This window comes from Panthera tigris, chromosome B2, assembly GCF_018350195.1.
Source record: "Panthera tigris isolate Pti1 chromosome B2, P.tigris_Pti1_mat1.1, whole genome shotgun sequence".
In the NCBI taxonomy this organism is placed as follows: domain Eukaryota; kingdom Metazoa; phylum Chordata; class Mammalia; order Carnivora; family Felidae; genus Panthera; species Panthera tigris.
Genome location: NC_056664.1, coordinates 49,030,421 through 49,049,738, shown reverse-complemented (window position 1 = coordinate 49,049,738; position 19,318 = coordinate 49,030,421). Strand labels below are relative to the sequence as shown.

Here is a 19,318-nt window from a genome sequence, read left to right as displayed (position 1 = left end):
GGAAGTTGCCCATTTTCCCCCAGCTTCATAACTAAAGTGGCTCTATCTATTTGCCACTGCCCTCCTCCCACTTTTCCAGATAACAAAATTCTCATGGACATTAGAAATTCTCTTGGCTCCATGGTAGGAATCCCCATTGCTCTGTTTTGATGTGTTACATGCCAATTTTTAAATAGGATACATATGTCAGAGCAAGTGATTTCACACATTCTAGAGCTGAGAGCATTTCTGTTCTAATTAGTGGAACATAAGAGTGAAATTGAAATTTTGCATTGGGGGAAAAGGTAAGTCTGAGAATAAAAGGGGAGAATTGGAAGAATGTCCCCTCAGCAATGGAGAGAATTGGAAAGAACAATTGTATGTTATTGTTGGAATTGGATTCTTGTAGTTCTTCAGATATGCGGATCTTGGATTTATTATTGGTTCATTTAATTATTTAATTCAATAAATATTTATTGGACCTACTAAGTGGCAGGTATTATAAACATATCTCTTCCACAATATTTTTATCCTATCAGCATCTTATATCTTATTAATATGTTATCATTGGGATTTTTTTTTTAACAGGGGCCAATTTTACAGCTCGATCAAAGTCATTCGTTGTCTCACCTGCAACCATGTCAGAGAAGTCAACCATCATCTTGGCTGTTTCCCTGTGCTCAGTGGCCTCATGGCTGGCTCTATGCTGTCTGGTGTGCTGTTGGTTTAAGAAAAGCAAAAGCAGAAGTATGTAGATTGTTTTTCAGTATGAAAATATCAGGGGAGGTGGAAATATCATCATGTATACTCTATTAACATTTCTTTTACTTTCCCCAAAGAGAAATTTTTATGAAACTGCAACACAGTATACCACATGGAACCAAATTATTCAGTTCATACAGTAGAGTCAAAGATTGCCTAATCTTAAATAATAATAGCAATAATAATGGAAGCTCATGCTTATTGAATATTCACCATGGGCCAGGTTCTAAGTACTTTATACACATGAATTTATTTAATCTTTACAACATCCTTATGAAGTAGGTACTAAATACTATAGCCGTGTTATGGAGATGGACCATGAGGTACAAAACAGCTAACTAACTTGCCCAAGGTCACACAATCAGGAAACAGCCAGCCAGTGTGGCTCCATACCCCACTCTCTCTCAAACACTATGTTCCCCTGCCCAGGTAATCTTCCAAAAAGTAAGTTCAAGACTCAGCTGGGAATGCTCTCTTCTCATTCAAAAGAGGGAAGAGATTGCTTGGTGGTTTTTTTTTTTTTCCTCTCTAGTAGTGTGGAAATCATGTTCTTGGACATTTTTCCAGAAGCAGATCTTTTTTGTGTAGGCTGGATACATGGAGAATCACTGAAGGAAACAAGTTCTGTGAAAGAGGCTTCTTTCTTTCTACTCGGCTGTTAGAGGATGAGAGATACAGGTGCAGACCGGGTACTGGATCCCTTTCTCCACCCCCTCAAATGAGTGGACGAAACATTTGTGATATTAGGAGATGCTAGGAAACCAAAGTGATAGGCAAGAGTGAGTACAAAAGAGGTGAAGCAAACAGAGAAAGTCAAAATAAAGCAAGGAAAGAGAACGAAGTCTGGTGCCACTACTAGAAGGTTCACAATGCTTGGATTTCTGAGAGATGCCGGGGAGGGAGGTTCCAGGAGATGCCCTCTTTATTTTGAACCAAGCATCAGCCTGATATCTCTCCCTGTCGTGGTGGGGCTGGGCAAACTGCAAGGAAACTCAAGGACACCTTGTTTTTCTCAAGAAGAATGGGATTTCATCCTGTCCACTATGATTTGTTGAATGCAAGTTGTGGTCTTTGCTTTAAAATCTAACGGAGTGTGTGTGTGTGTGTGTGTGTGTGTGTGTGTAGAGAGAGAGAGAGAGAGAGAGAGAGAGAGAGCGCTAAGCCCACCAGCTATGCTGGGACCTCCCACTAAGCTCTGCTCTGCTCACCCCATCTCTTCCCTTTTGTTCCTCAGCTATCGAGGAAGATTTTCCTACCATTACTAACATGTCATTACCTCAGTATCCTCTTTTTTGCTTTTTCAACTATCTGTGGACACTTTTTGCTATATTAAATTCCCACATTTTCCTGACTGGATGCAGACTCCTAACTTTCTTTACAAAAATGTAAAGAGATCATGAGGAACTTTATGAAAAAAAATGTATAGTAATTAGCAATGGGTGTGGGGGGGTGAAATGCACGTAATCAGTTCCATATGAGTAATTTGCATTTTCTGCTTTTTATTTTCTTTATATCTTCCTTATAACATCCATTACTTTAGCATAAAAAGTATCATTCCCCATCTTCATCATGGGACACTATTCTCTGATTCAGCTGCACAGTCTGTGTCAACAGATTACAAAATTTTGATCTCAGGACCTTGTTACACTTTCAGTAATTATTGAAAACTCCAAAGAGATTTGTCAATGTGTGTTCATCTACTAATATTTCCAAATTAGAAATTAAAGGAGAAAATGTAAAATTTACTTATTTAGTTTAAAATACCAATAATTGGGGCACCTGGGTGGCTCAGTCAGTTGAGTGTCCGACTTTGGCTCAGGTCACGATCTCGCGGTTCGTGGGTTCAAGCCCCACGTCGGGCTCTTTGCTGACAGCTCAGAACCTGGAGCCTGCTTTGGTTCTGTCTCCCTCTCTCTCTGCCCCTCCCCTGCTTGCTCACTCTCTTTCTTTCTTTCTTTCTCTCTCTCTCAAAAAAAGTGAATAAACATTAATTAAAAAATATATATATATAATAATACATGCGTTATATGTTAACATAATTAACAGTTTTTTTTTTTAATTTCAAAAATGATGTTTTGGGGGCACCTGGGTGGCTCAGTCAGTTAAGCATCTGACTCTTGATTTCAGTTCAGGTCATGATCGCACAATTTGTGAGTTCGAGCCTCATATCAGGCTCTGTGCTGACAGCGCAGAGCCTGCTTGGGATTCTATGTCTTTCTCCCTCTCTTCCTCTCTCTCTCTCTCTCTTAAATAAATAAATAAATAAACAAACAAACAAAATTTAAATGATGTTTTCAAATATAGATAATGACAAAAATGGCACTTTTATAGAACTCTTTAATGTCTGCTTAAGAAAAGTCAGCATTGGGTGCCTGTGTGGTTCCATGGGTTAAGCATCCAACTTCTGCTCAGGTCATGATCTCGCGGTTTGTGGGTTAGAGACCCATGTCAGGCTTTCAGCTGACAGCTCAGAGCCTGAAGCCTGCTTGTAATTCTGTGTCTCCCTCTCCCTCTCTGCCCCTCACCCTCCTCATGCTCTTGTCTCTCTCTCTTTCTCTCTCTCTCTCTCTCTCAAAAATATATAACCATTAAAAATTTTTTTTTAAAAAGTCAGCTGGATTCTCTTAACAGCTTCTGTATTATATTTGCTGCAATGTATTGTTTTGACTGAAGTATATGAAGAAAATCCAGCCTCACAAAGATACATAGTAGAAGGGGAAGAGTATTTTAATAGCCTTCATAGATAATTGCAGATAATCCTATTTGATAGTACACCCAAACTGGCCAAGAGATGGTTCCTTAAAGGTACATCACAATGTACTCTTATAGTCCGTTACATGAAAATTAATCTATCATATACTTTGAGTGGAGACTTATCCATGCATGATTTTGAAATATGTGTTAGCTATTTGGAAAATATTGTTTCACTGAGTTACAAAGATGTTCCAAATGCTGACATATTGCATTCTGCAATTTTTTAAAAACTGCATTTGTTAATATCAATATTAAACTTTAAGAATTAGAAATACGCAAAATTTGTAGTTGATAGAAGTCAAAAATTCTAAATCTCCCATAAAAGCTTGAATTTTATCACTGGCAACAAATATTATCAATTGTTTCATACAAGTTACAGACTCGCTTCATTCACTTAAAAATCTGCCAGATACCCCAGAATGAATAGCCAGAATCTGTCTTTCGTTCTTCCAAGTTATTTTAGTCTAAAAATGGTGTTACATGAAAAAAAATCAGCTATTTGAGCTAAACTCAATCACAAAAGTGCTTTTCCTTGAGAAAAATGATCATATGCCGTGGCCTGGCAGCATCTGACATTACATTACAAATTTATGTGTTTATCCTCTGCTATCCAAAGTAGAATAAAAGCTCTATAAGATCAGGTACCAGATCTTTATTACTCATTGTCTTTCTATTGCTTAGAATAGTTCCTGGCATGAACAATGTAAATATATTTTTGATTAATGTAGTTAATAAATAAGTGAATAGAATATAAACATCTCATCAGTCAAAAGTAGATTCTTCAAGGTACCTGGGTGGCTCAGTCAGTTGAGCGTGTGACTTTGTCTCAGATCATGATCTCATGGTTCCTGTGTTCAAGCCCCACTCAGGGCTATGTGCTGACAGCTCAGAGCCTGGGGCCTGCTTTGGATTCTGTGTCTCCCTCTCTCTCTGTCCCTCCACTTCTTATGCTTATATGCGCTGTCGCTCTCTGTCTCTCTCTGTCTGTCTCTCTCTCTCCAAAAATAAATAAAACATTAAAAGAAATAGAAGTCTTCAGTCAAAAGCACACACAATTTCATGAGCTCTATGGATTGTACCCATGTCAATTTCCTGTTTTCGATACCATATTATAGTTATTTGGGTTGTTAACAGTGGAGGAGGCTGGTTTAGGATGCATGAACCCTCCCTTATATTTCCTGCGAATCTATCATTATTTCAAAATAAAAGATAAAGAGTATTGTAACATTCCATACCAGCTCTGTCCAGTAAGAATATAACATGAACCACAAACATGAGGCACATGATGTAATTTTCTAGTATCCTCTTAATCTATCAAAAGTTATTTCAACATGTAATAACTATTAGGTATTTTAGTTTTTTAAAATCAGGTGTATATTTTGCACTTACAGCACATCTTAATTTAAGCTAGTCATATTTCAAATGTTCAGTAGTCATATTTGGTGGCTAGTTTTACTGTATATGGCTACTGAACCAACCTTAAAGTTGCTGGTCAGTATATGGGATTGTATTTCATTATTCCTTAAGCTCTCAATACATCATATGAATTCTATTGCATGTGTATATCACAATCATTTTGTGAGGGCGTACAAGAGGAACACCTTAACCCTTAGGGCACGTTTGCAAATAAAAAATGTCAATTTATCTAAAAAAACAAGAAACATTCACTTTTTTTTCATTATCCTAGAAATAAAAAGTGGAGATATTTCTGAATTCCAGACTAATGGTCAAAAGAATCACATCCACATCTCATCCAAACGCCAAGGATCACATGTAGAGACTGAAAAGGAAGACGCCATGATGGGAGAAGGTAAGCTTGGACAATGGGGATGATTTCCACAACAGAGACCCATCATGGATGAGCTGTGGCCTCCCTCTCCACATGGTTGTTAGTTTCTGGATCAATTTAGTTGTTAGGCCCTTCTTTATTCTTTGTTACTTCTTAAGGAAATTACACCCCAATACAGGAATATACAAGTCCATCTGATTCACTCAGCTATTAACCAATTATTCAAGTTGACATTTATAATTTTTTCTTAGTAGATGATAATTGGTTTAACATTTGAATTTGTTACATAGAGAAAGGGAAAACTAAAGCATAGGCATATAATCTTTCCCTTAGCTATTGCAAAGCTGCCAGTCTGGCAACATTATTGAATTTGGGAAATAAGACAGTGGTGTTGCCAAATACCAACTATGCGAATTAGGCTGAATACGGAACCCTTAAAAATGAGTCAGCTCTGTGAAGCTCTGCTTTGTTGTTTTGTTACTTTTAGCAAAATGCATTATTTGCTTACATTGCACATTATGCTAGATGATTTTGCTTGTTATATTTCTATATTACCATTGGAATTGGTGCCAAGCAAAGAAAAGGTAAGCATTTATTCAGACCAATGATTTTCCTTTGCCCTTCTAAGACACAGAAAACAGGAGGACAGTGGGTAGAGCACAAGAGGGATTTGCCAAATATGGATATGGTGGATGAAAAATATTCATATAATTTTTATGAATCTGAAACATTTTGAAGCATACACTCTAGAAAGAGTAATATTTGTATTTATTCTAAGGAATAGTCAATTATCATATTTTCTGCTTGAAAAAAGAACATGAATTTTAATGATTCTGAGTACCATGTTTAACTAAAATGTAGCAGTTCAATGTTGTTCTACCTCTAACTAGTTCAGCGAACTCTGGCAGGTGTGTGTGTGTGTGTGTGTGTGTGTAGATATCAGTTTGTTTGCCTGTTTGTATTTTTTCTCATGGAGGAAATGAAGTTAGTTTTTTAGAAATGTCCCAACAAATTAGCCAGCCATACTTCAGCCTGTACCTATGCCAGAAGGTGGAAGTAGGTTTGGAGTGGGTAGGTGTGAGAAGAAAGAAGATAGAAAAGGACGGGAATTTTTTCCAGATTCCATCTAAGACGACTTTGTTTGGTTTCTAGAAACCTCTTGTCTATATTATTGCATGTAAATTCAGCATAAGTGTTTGAAAAGGCTCATGTGAATTCAGCACTGTGAAAAACAGCATATTTAGCCGCATTCTTAAGCAAACAGCAAGAGTGATGCTAATCTCCCCCTAATCTAATATGGCTATCTACATGAATCTCGGTTACCCTACTTAAATTAACTACATTAAGCAGTCCACAATGCCTGGGTGTTTTATTAAGGAACATTTTTTATCTGGTGGCTTATTAATAAATTATCAGGAATGAGATAAGGGACAGGGTTCCTGCGGAAAAGTTTAGATTGAAGAGACGGGAGTATCAGGGGCCATTTTATTAGGACATCCAGGTTAAAAATAGAAAGATGTGTTCTCCAAATCCTCCCTTAGGGACCATAGCAGATTTGTTTCCTTATTTCCTAAGCTCTGTCCAAATCTGAAGAGCATCAATTCCAAGGCAAGTAATGAGGCATCTCCTATTTTCTTCAGAAATTATTGCCAGCTACAAAACAACTAATTGTTGCAAGCTTTAAATAAATTTGGTTTATTTCAGTATTTCCGTGGCACTTTAGTTTCCCTTTTCTCTCTTTTTCTAAACTTTTGGCCTTTGCGAATAAAGGAATTGGCTGTGTCTCTCATAAGCACACTGCATTTACTAAGCAATACCATAGCACTAAAATTATTCAGCTGGTGGAACTGTTTCCACCATCCAGTATATTGAGACTGTAAACTCATCACGTTATGGCTTTTACCAAAAATTGTGTGGATATAACAGGGGTGGTGGAGAGTTACACTGGGGGAGGAAGGGAGTGGTGCATATATCCCTCATATTTTACCATTACCAGCCAGACATATAGAGCCATCTGAGTCAGCTTATAAAATTCATATTTGTGCTGGTCACTCTGCTAGTTAGATCTAATGAATTCTCAAGTTAGTTGGAGAGGCAGAAGAATGGGACAGTTCAGAGCATGAAAGCCAGGAGTCAGGCAGACTGAATTTAATCCTGACTCTCCTGTTGACTTGCTTTGTGGCCTCAAGGAAGTCAACTATCCTCTATGTCCATCAGCTCCCTCATTAGGAAAGTTGCTATAACACTGCTCACACTTATGGTTGTTGTGCTGATTAAGTGAGTTAATATTACTAACATGTGTAGAGCAATTCCTGGCATATTGTATGTAAGATATATATGTGTTATTTATTGTTGGTTCTTGTTATTTAAGACTCAAAGCCTTCAAAGGCATGACTCCTTCCTATCTTTGTAACCTTACTTTGCAATTCACCTTTCTGCCCACTGCCCACACTCACTACACTAGCTCACTCCTCCTCAGGTGTGTCTAATACCTTCCCACCCATTTCCCTGCACACTTTCTCCCAGTTGGATTGCTTATCTTCACCTGTTATAAACCTCCTGAAGCTTTTAAGCACCAGCTGAAAAATGTTTTTGTTTTGTTTTGTTTTTTTCTCATAAAGTCTTTCCCAGTCCCTCCTACTTCAATGAAAATGAGTACCTCCTCTTTGGGTTCCAAAATATTAAATGTGTGCCTCGATGGCAGTATTTTTTCTTTTTTTTTTTTTGTTTGTTTGTTTTTAAGAATTCATTATACATAGATGGCTCTCTGTTCCCATAGGCCAGTGGTTCTTGAGAGGCTAGTTTTGGCCCTGCAAATAGAGTGGCCACCTTATCCTGGTTTTCCCAGAACTTTGCCAGTTTTAAAAATCAAAGCCTTGTGTCTCAACAACTCCCTCTATCCCAGACAAATGGGGACAGTTAGTCATCCAACCTCCAGAGGACATTTGCATTGTTGTCAGAGTTGTCACAGGGAGGGGGGACACTACTGGCATCTAGTGAGAAGAAATTAGGGATACCATAAACATCTTACAATGCACAGGACCACCCCACAGTAAAGATTATTTGGCTCAAGATGTCAATAATGCCAAGGCTGAGAAACTCTGGAAGAAGCTATTGTCTTTGTAATATGTAGATGAGAGATGCTGGAATGGCTTACTAAATGTAGTTAGATTATGTCTCCCGATAAATATTGGATAAGTATTTATTTGCCTCCTGATATTTGTTTAGTACTTTATTAGATCTTCTCTGTATAGTTAGTTGCAGAGAGGTGATATCTGGTCCCCTGTCTTTTATGAGCGTGCAATTTGGTTGGGACACAAGAATAATATTTTGGGTAAAATGAAAGAACAATTCTAGGCAACAATTAAGTGTAAAGCAATCACAACAAACAATATGTATTTGATGAATGTAAGGATTGGAGATAATTCCCCAAGAGTGAAAAGAATATCACTATCTTAAGTTACATGTTTAGTCCTTCAAGCTCCTAAATCATATCACACTGTTTCAAATCCCATTTGCTAAGGGCCTGGTTGTCCAGTTTGCACACACTCAGGTTTACAGAAATGCCAGGGAGGGAGTCTAGTTTTGCTCTGTCGAAGCTCCATTTTGTATTATTCCTTCTCAACTGTTCCCTTGCTCCCCTAATTCGGTTAACAAGGAGCAGATCTCCCAGGTGAGACACCTCAGAGTTCTCTTTACCTCCTGGTGCTCCCCTTACCACCCTGTGCTCTTGCTCACCAAGTTTGAATAACAACATCACTGTAACCTCTTTGGTTTCCACCTTCCCCTATATTGTTTCACAGATGTATCTTCAGTTCAGTCTTAGTTAATACACCCATTATAGATGTCCACTCCTCCTGTCCTTCTTTTCTCTCCAGGACATCACTCCCCATACACAACTTCTCCCAGCTTCAAAATGACATTTTCCAATGTATCTACACACCTAAAGTCTCTACTCCTTCCAATCCCAGATCAAATTCAGTTTCTCCTTTTTTTTTAAGCTAGAATAAATAATCCCCTTGTTTGAACTTTTATAACACTTCCCTCTTGTTCACTTAACACCTTTTATATATAATATAGTTATGGGTGTTCATGTAGTCCTGATCTTTTTGAATAAATTCTGTATATTTTCTAATTCCAGCAGCACTGTTACCATAGGGTGTTAGGATATTAGACCGCTTATAATTATTGTTATTCAGTGAATGGTGAAAGCAAAGATGAGATGAGACCTGTTCCTGCCCTTCTCCCTTTCTAGAGAAACCTGGATTCCAGCAGTTTTTTCAACTGCTGTAAAAAAGCCCCCTTATTTTTCTAAAAGAGATGCAGAAAGTTTATTCAGGTTCACAAGATAAACAACAGGATCATGACTGTATGTCTTTGGGGTCCTACCAATTGGCAAAATGTGACTGACTTGCAGGCAGAATGCTATCTAGTGCCACCTTAGTTTCCTTGCTATTGCCTTTGTCTTTGTGTGACTGCTATTGCTGCAGACCCCAGTGCTCCCTTCTCTAGACATCGCAGGTCTTTGGCCACTTTTTTTTTTTTTTTTTTTTTTTTTTTGTCAAACCTCTGTTCCCAGTGCTGGGAACTGAAAATTCATGAAAAAATGGCAAGATATTATGGATTTGTGACTATATCATTAACTTCAGGGTTTTATGTCTACCACTTTAGGGTCCTATTGACTGTATATGGTGTATTTTATGAATATTAAATAAAAAGGACTGTGAATTTACCTTTGTAAGTACAGACCTATAAGAATGACAGGGAGAGGGAAGAAGAGAGCTGGCCACAAGATGTCCAAAAGCAAGGAAGACCAAAACAGCTCTGGACTAAAAATTGTCCCACGTTCCCAGGAAAGTAGAACTATATTTGGAAATTATTAATAAATAGCCTGCCCATGTCATATAATTAAAAATATATGAACATCTCCTAATTTAAAAATGTAAATAAAATCTAGCACTTAATTCCTTAAGAAAATTTTTAAAATGGGAATATTTTTTAAAATACCAAGGGTAAGAGACTTTCAGCTAAATAAGATGGAGAGTTCCAGTGTTCTCTGTAAGCAAGATCCAATATCATGTTTAACAAGGGAACATTAGAAGAGGTACTACTCACATTAAGATAAAACAAATAACTCATTACCACAACTTTATAACATATTTTAGAATGCTAGGAAATACAATATAAAAAAAAAACTAAGAGAATGTTAGAGAAAATACATGATTGTAGATGATATAACTGTTTAATACTAACTTAAAAGATGCAACCCATAAATGCTATAATTTATAAATAATTTGAATTGCTTACACAAAAATTATGTTGGTCTATGCAAAAATAATATTGTATAAGCCAGTGGCATACAGTTAGAAGGCATATTGAAATGCATAATAGTGACTAAAGATGATGCTGTCTTGGAAAACAATGTTAACAAGAGGTATATTGGACTTTTATATAAAAAATAAACTATATTGCATAGTTTAAAGAGCAGACTTGATTACATAGGGAATTGCACCATGTTTCTAATTGGATTGAGTAATATTGCAAAGAAATCAGTAACTCCTAAATTAATTTTGGTTTAATGCAGCTGCCATTATTTTATACTGAGTAGAACATCATAAGATGATTCTAAAGTTCTTCAGATAATACAGAACAATGATACAAAGCCAATTTTTTTATTTTTTTATTTTTATTTTTTTTTACATTTATTTATTTTGAGACAGAGACAGTGTGAGTCAGGCAGGGCAGAGAGAAAGAGAATCCCAAGCAGGCTCCACAGAATCCAATGTGGAGCTCGAACCCACAAAGCTGTAAGATCATGACCTGAGCCAAAACCAAGAGTCAGACACTTAACTGACTGAGCCACCCAGGCCTCCCAAAGCCAAATTTTTAATAAGAAATTGAGTTTAGGCAGTAGGGATGGGTAGCTCAACCAGAGAAATAATATTTATGTTACTATTTTCAGACAATATAATACTGACATAAGCATATATGCAGATATTAGTTCAAATAAATGAGATATAGATATTAGATATATAAATGTAACATATGATAAAAGAGATAATAAAAATAAAACAACTGTTAGTCTTTAAATGGGGTTAGTAAATTTGACTGTTTACAACATTTATCAATCTAGACTCACACTTCAAAAATTATACCAAAGTAAACTCCATATGGATTCATGAGTGAATTCAGGTTCACTAAAACATATCCACTGCTAGAATATTATAAAACAATAAATAAACACTCATGATATAATTTGGAATTAAAGGCATTTTTCTCTCATATTTTTAAAATTTCCATAGCTTATTTGCAATGCATTACTTATTCAAAATATATGATAATTTTTCTCTTCAAGGAAAAAATCTACATTAATGAATCTTAATTATTACATATACCTTCTTAAACATGTAGGCAGGACTGCTGCCCTGATTGACAAATGAGAAACCAAAGTGGAGTACATTCTTTTTTTTTCCCACTGTTAATGTGTCTTCTTTTTTTAGGTTTTTTTTTTTCTTTCTATAATTTATTTATTTTTTTATAATTTACATCCAAATTACCACATAGTGTAACAATGATTTCAGGAGTAGATTCCTTAAGCCCCTTACTCATTTAGCCCATCCTCCCCCCCACAACCCTTCCAGCAACCCTCTATTTTTTTCTCCATATTTAAGAGTCTTTTATGTTTTGTCCCCTTCCTGTTTTTATATTATTTTTGCTTCCCTTCCCTTATGTTCATCTGTTTTGTATCTTAAAGTCCCCATGTGAATAAAGTCATATATTTGTCTTTCTCTAACTAATTTCGCTTAGTATAATACCCTCTAGTTCCATCCACGTAGTTGCAAATAGCTAAATTTAATTCTTTTTGGTTGCAGAGTAATAATCCATTATATATATATGTATGTATACATACCACATTTTCTTTATCCATTCATCCCATAGATGGACATTTGGGCTCTTTCCATACTTTGCCTATTGTGGATAGTGCTGATATAAACATTGGGGTGCATGTGTCCCTTTGAAACAGAATACCTGTATCCCTTGGATAAACAGTAGTGCAATTGCTGAGTCATAGGGTAGTTCTATTTTTAATTTTTTGAGGAATCTCCATACTGTTTTCCAGAATGGCTGTACCAGTTTACATTCCCACCAGCAATGCAAAAGAGATCTTCTTCCTCCGCATCCTTGCCAACATCTGTTGTTGCTTGAGTTGTTAACATTGGCCACTCTGACAGGTGTGAGGTGGTATCTCATTGTGGTTTTGATTTATATTTCCCTGATGATGAGTGATGTTGAGCATTTTTTCATGTGTCTGTTAGCCATCTGTATGTCTTCTTTGGAGAAGTGTCTATTCATGTCTTTTGCCCATTTCGTCACTGGATTATATGTTTTTTGGGTGTTGAGTTTGATAAGTTCCCTATAGATTTTGGATACTAAAACTTTATCTGATATGTCGTTTGCAAATATCTTCTCCCATTCTGTCAGTTGCCTTTTAGTTTTGCTGATTGTTTCATTGACTGAGCAGAAGCTGTTTATTTGGATGCGGTCCAAATAGTTCATTTTTGCTTTTGTTTCTCTTGCCTGTGGAGACGTGTTGAGTAAGAAGTTGCTGTGGCCAAGGTCAAAGAGGTTTTCGCCTGCTTTCTCCTTGAGGATTTTGATGGCTTCCTGTCTTACATTTAGGTCTTTTATCCATTTTGAGTTTATTTTTGTGTGTGGTGTAAGAAAGTGGTCCACGTTCATACTTCTGCATGTTGCTGTCTAGTTTCCCAGCATCACTTGCTGAAGAGACTGTCTTTATTCCATTGGATATTCTTTCCTGCTTTTCAAAGATTAGTTGGCCATATGTTTATGGGCCCACTTCTGGGTTCTCAATCCTGTTCCATTGATCTGAGTGTCTGTTTTTGTGCCAGTACCTGTCTTGATGATTACAGCTTTGAAATATAACTTGAAGTCCGGGATTGTGATGCCTCCTGCTTTGGTTTTCTTTTTCAAGATTGCTTTGGCTATTTGGGGTCTTTTCTGGTTCCATAAAAATTTTAGGAATGTTTATTCTAGCTTTGTGAAGAATGCTTGTGTTATTTTGATAGGGATTGCATTGAATACTTAGATTCCTTTGGGTAGTATTGACATTTAACAATATTTGTTCTTCCTATCCAGGTACATGGAATATTTTTCTTTATTTTAGGAGGGTTCTTCAGTTTCTTTCATAAGCTTTCCATAATTTTCCATGTATAGATTTTTCACTCTGTTTAGATTTATTCCTAGGTATTTTATTGCTTTTGGTGCAATTGTAATGGGATCAATTCCTTGATTTTTCTTTCTCTTGCTTCATTATTGGTGTATAAGAATGTGACCAGTTTCTGTGCATTGATTTTATATCCTGCGACTGCTGAATTCATGGATTAGTTCTAGCAGTTTTTTGGTGGACTCTTTTGGGTTTTCCATATACAGTATCATGTCATCTGTGAAGAGTGAAAGTTTAGCTTCCTCATGGCCGATTTGGATGCATCTTATTTTCTTTATGTTGTCTGACTGCTGTGGCTAAGACTTCCAATACTATGTTGTATAACAGTGGTGAGAGTGGACATCCCTGTCTTGTTCCTGACCACAGAGGAAAAGCTCTCAGTTTTTCCCCATTGAGGATGATATTAGTGTTGGGTCTTTCATATATTCCTTGTATGATCTTGAGATAAGATCCTTCTATCAAGGTTTTTATCAAGAAAGGACTTTGTATTTTGTCAAATGTTTTCTCTGCATCTATTGAGAGGATCATGTGGTTCTTGTGCTTTCTGTTACTGATCTGATCACATTGATTGTTTTGTGGATATTGAACCAGCCCTGCATGCCAGGTATAAATACCACTTGGTTGGGGTGAATAATTCTTTTAATGTATTGTTGGATTTGGTTGGCTAATACCTTGTTGAGGATTTTTGCATCCGAGTTCATCAGGGAAATTGGTCTATAGTTCTCCTTTTTAGTGGGGTCTATGTCTGGTTTTGGAATCAAGGTAATTCTGGCTTCACAGAAAGAGTTTGGAAGTTTTCCTTCCATTTCTATTTTTTGGAACAGCTTCAAGAGAATAGGTGTTAACTCTTCCTTGGCTGTTTGGTAGAAATCCCCTGGAAAGCCATCTGGCCCTGAACTCCTGTTTTTGGGGAGATTTTTTATTATGAATTTGATTTCTTTACTGGTTAAGGGTCTGTTCAAATTTTCTATTTCTTCCTTTTTCAGTTTTGGTACTTTATATGTTTCTAGGAATTTGTCCATTTCTTCCAGATTGCCCATTTCATTGGTGCATATTGCTCATAATATCCTTTTATTATTGTTTTTATTTCTGCTGTGTTGGTTGTGATCTCTCCTCTTTCATTCTTGATTTTATTTGGGTCCTTTCCTTTTTCTTTTTCATCAAACTGGCTACGGGTTTATTTTGTTAATTCTTTCAAAGAACCAGCTTCTGGTTTTATTGATATGTTTTCCTGTTTGTTTGTTTGTTTTGGTTTTTATGGCATTGATTTCTGCTCTAATCTTTATTATTTCCTGGTTCTGCTGATTTTGAATTTTATTTGCTGTTCTTTTTCCAGCTCTTTAAGGTTAGGTTGTGTATCTGAGACCTTTCTTCCTTCTTTAGGAAGGCCCGGATTGCTATATACTTCCCTTTTATGACTGCCTTTTCTGTGTCCCAGAGGTTTTGGGCTGTTGTGTTATCATTTTCATTGGCTTCCATGTACTTTTTAATTTCCTCTTTAACTTCTTGGTTAGCCCATTAATTCTTTAGGATGGTCTTTAGTCTCTAAGTATTTATCCTCTTTCCACATTTTTTCTTGCAATTGATTTTGAGTTTCATGGTGTTATGGTCTAAAAATATTCACCCTATGATCTCGATCTTTTTGTACTGGTTGAGGGCTCATTTGTGTCCCAGTATATGATCTATTCTGGAGAAGGTTCCAGGTACACTGGAGAAGAATGTGTATTCTGCTGCTTTAGGATGAAATGTTTTCAATATCTCTGTTAAGTGCATCTGGTCCAGTGTGTCTTTCAAAGCCTTTGTTTCCTTGTTGATTTTCTGTTTAGATGATGTGTGCATTGTTGTAAGTGGGGTATTGAAGTTGCCTACTATTATGGTACTATTATCAATGAGTTTCTTTATGTTTGTGAATAATTGATTTATATATTTGTGTGCTCTTACATTTGGAGCATAAATGTTTACAATTGTTAGGTCTTCATGGTGGATAGACCCCTTATTTTATATATATATATATTATTATATAATATATATATATATATATATATATATATATATATATATATATATAATGCCCTTCTCCATCTCATCATACAGTATTTTAAAGTCTAGAATGTCTGATATAGGTAGGGCTACTCTGCTTTCTTTTGTTGACCAATAGCATAATAGATGGTTCTCCATCCCTTACTTTCAATCTGAAGGTGTCTTTAGGTCTAAAGTGGGTCTCTTGTAAACAGCATATAGATGGATCTTGTTTTCTTATGCATTCTGTTACCCTATGTCTTTAGACTGGAGCATTGAGTCCATTGACGTTTGGAGTACTGAAAGATATGAATGTATTGCCATTATGTTGCCTGTAGAGTTGGAGTTTCTGGTGGTGTTCTCTGGTCCTTTCTAGTCTTTGTTGCTTCTGGTGTATTTTTTTTTCCCTGTCTTTTCTCCCCTAACAGAGTCCCCCTTAAAATTTCTTGCAGGGCTGGTTCAGTGGTCATTAACTCCTTTAATTTTTGTCTGGGAAACTTTTTATCTCTCCTTCTATTTTGAATGATAGCCTTGCTGGATAAAGAATTCTTCACTGCATATTTTTCAGATTCAGCACATTGAGTATATCCTGCCACCCCTTTTTGGTCTGCCAAGTTTCTGTAGATAGGTCTCCTGCAAACCTGATCTGTCTTCCTTTGTAGGTTAAGGACTTTTTTCCCTTGCTGCTCTCATGATTCTCTCCTTGCCTGAGTATTTTGTGAATTTGACTATGATATGCCTTGTTGATGGTCGGTTTTTGTTGAATCTAATGGCAGTCCTCTGTGCTTCCTGGATTTTGATGTCTCTGTCTTTCCACAGGTTAAGAAAGTTTTCTGCTAAGATTTGCTCACATAACCCTTCTACCCCTTTTTCTCCCTCTTTACCTTCTGGGACCCCTATGATTCTTATGTTCCTTTTTGATGAGTCACTGATTTCTCTAATTGTTAAATCATGCTCTTTTCCTTAGTCTCCCTCTTTTTTTCTGTTTCACTGTTCTCCATAAATTTGTCCTCTGTATTGCTGATTCACTGCTCTGCCTTATCCATCCTTGCTGCTGTGGCATCCATTTGAGATGGCAGCTCAGTAACAGAATTTTTTCATCCTGATTAGCTTTTATCTCTGCAGAAAGGGATTCTAATCTGTTTTCAACCCCAGCTAGTGTTTTTATTATCGTGACTCTAAATTCTGGTTCAGACATCTTGCTCGTATCTGTGTTAAGTCTCTGGCTGTCATTGCTTTCCTCTTCTTTCTTTTGGGCAAATTAATATAAAAACAATCACATAAAGGATGCTAGGGGTTTTCTGGTCTGGTTGTTGACCTTGATAGATGAGAGAAAAAAGGGAATGGTAACAAAAGGAAAAAAAAGGAAATGTTTGAAAATTTGAAAAAAATGAATACAATGAAATAGAATAAAATGAAACATGGAAGTAAAAAAATAGAATTTGAAAAATTTACATAAAAGTAAAATATATAGTAGAAAAAAATTAAAAACATTTTTAATAGAAATGGAAAATAAAAATATTTTACTTCTCTTTCTGTATTCAAGAATAAGAAAAGGAAAATTGAATAGATGGACCAGCAAACAGATTGCTGTACAATTGAAATACATCGGTTTCCCCTAGAAGTTGAACTATGAAGCACTTTATAGTCCATAAACTAATGAGGCAGAGAGACTTGTGTTCCTGAAGAGTGAGGTTGACCCAGTTAGGTAAGGCTTAGTGTAATGGCTCTGTTTTCCACTAGATGGCACTGACTAGCTTACTTGGTGGATTGTTGTGGTGCCTATAGGTGTGTATGTGCATGCGCGGGAGGGGTGAGAATGGCGTCACCCAGCTACCTAGTATCTAGTATCAGAATTCTGTGCTCTCCTCAACCAGCAATTGTGCATCCCTCCTTGGTATCTAGCTTCCATCCACTCCCTGCTTTTACACTGTCCGTGACCAAGCCATCAGGTTGCCATGCAGCACCTCCCTCCTGAGTTTTATCTCAGATGCAGCTGTGTTTCCCAACTCCTCAATTTTGAGGGACTGCACATTTGACCTGCTCAGACCTTCTGGGGGAGGGTCTCACTGAGCAATGGCCAACTCCTCTGCCCACACCCAGGAACGTTTGTGGGACCATGCTGGTGCCAATGCCTAGAGACTGTGGCTGGGTGCCAGCCCACCCCAGAAAAAGTTTGCATGATCGTGTAGCAGCATCGTTTCACAAATTATGGAAAATCACAACACACGTCTGGAGTGAGGCTTTACACTTAATGTCCTTGTTTGATCACCAATGAATGTGTTTGTTAGCCCAGGTCCACTTTGTCCTTTGCCTGTGGGGAGGCCGCACAGCCTCTACCAAATATCCTCCCAGCAGGGGAACCGCCTCTCCCTGTGTGGCCCAAGGACCTTGCTCTCCATTCCTGGGGATTCACCCTTCCCACCAGCGCACCACCAGGTATCGAGCTGTGGAGTTTGACTCTGCACGCCCCCTGCCTATAGAGTCTTAATGGAATTTAAACACTCTCCTTTCTCACTTTTTTTTTTTCAGTCCCTTGTATACTCTTTCTTTTCTCTCCAGCTGCTTTTGGGCAGGAGGGATATCTTCCATACTCTCCTGCCATCCCCATCCTCTCTCTGCAAGCAAAAACAGCTCCCTGCCCTCAGTGGCTTACTCCCTGTGTTCCCCTCTCCACGCCATGTACTTGCTGAGTTCTCTGGTTCAGGTTGTGAAGATTTGAGGATTAATACAACAATCAGTTTTCTAGGTGTGCAGGATGGTTTAGTGTTATCTGGCTGTATTTCAGGGATGAGAGAAGCAACAAAGCTTCCATGCTGTTCCCCCAACTTGGCCCCTCCCAGTTCAAGGGTGGAGTACATTCTTTATGTTGCTTGTTCAGTTGTCCATCTGCCTCAGACCCTATTTAGGCTCCAAGATCCATGTGGTTATATTGAACCTTCTATGCTGAATCCAATTCATCCAACATGAAATGCAAGAAATGAAGACTGGGCTGGGAAAATATGAGCAGTGAGGGTAGTGGGAGAGTGAGGAGAGATTCACTCTTAACGTTCCCCTTGCAAAAGAAGCCAGTGAGTAGTAACCACACAAATTTAAAACAATCATAGTCACACCGTATATTTTTTGCCCAAGAAAGTTTTAGAAGACAAAGGAGGTTAAGAGTAGCTGGAAAAGTTATAGCTGACTATGGTGAACCTGAAAGGGTCCAAAACCATGTAGTCTACCTTTTCATAGATAAGTGATATATGTTCCTGTATTTTATTCCTTTTTTCTAGAAGCTTGGTAAAATCCACCAATGGAACTCTATGTGGCATAGAGGGGCAATTTGAAATCTTATGTTTCCATTTTAATGGGGACTCAGCAATAAGGTGGAGGTAGAGGGGAGACATGCCAATTCATATGTTTTGATATTCACTAGTCTTCCTTCCCTAAAACCCAAACTTTCAGCTGAATGCCTTAGGACACATATCTGCTATAAATTCATTTTTTATCTAATTTGTCTGAGATCTAAGCTTCCTGTGGCGTTCTGAGATCAAAGGATCTGATTCCTTCTGATGTCAGCACTGACATATAATGTGTGCTGACTTAGTTCTGTCTATAACCTCACAGTGGGAGGCGGCCAGCCTCCCTGGGCACCTTTACACAGTGCACTTTCATTTTGGCTAGGGAGCCTGTCAGGTATATTGCTGATTGGAGCTTCCATGTAAATGATTCATGGGAGATTTTTAAATGTTTTGGGCCTACAAAGGAAAGATACACTTGTGTTAGTC

At 37.4% G+C, this 19,318-nt stretch overlaps 1 protein-coding gene across 1 annotated transcript in view; it reads left to right on the top strand.

Annotated features, from left to right (window-relative positions):
* PKHD1 (PKHD1 ciliary IPT domain containing fibrocystin/polyductin) overlaps nt 1–19,318 on the top strand; it is a 475,560-nt gene that overhangs the window by 442,129 nt on the left and 14,113 nt on the right. Inside the window, exons 64-65 of the mRNA XM_007095512.3 lie at nt 568–726; nt 5,183–5,305. Coding sequence (XP_007095574.2) covers nt 568–726; nt 5,183–5,305 — 282 coding nt within the window. The remainder of the gene's footprint in view (nt 1–567; nt 727–5,182; nt 5,306–19,318) is intronic.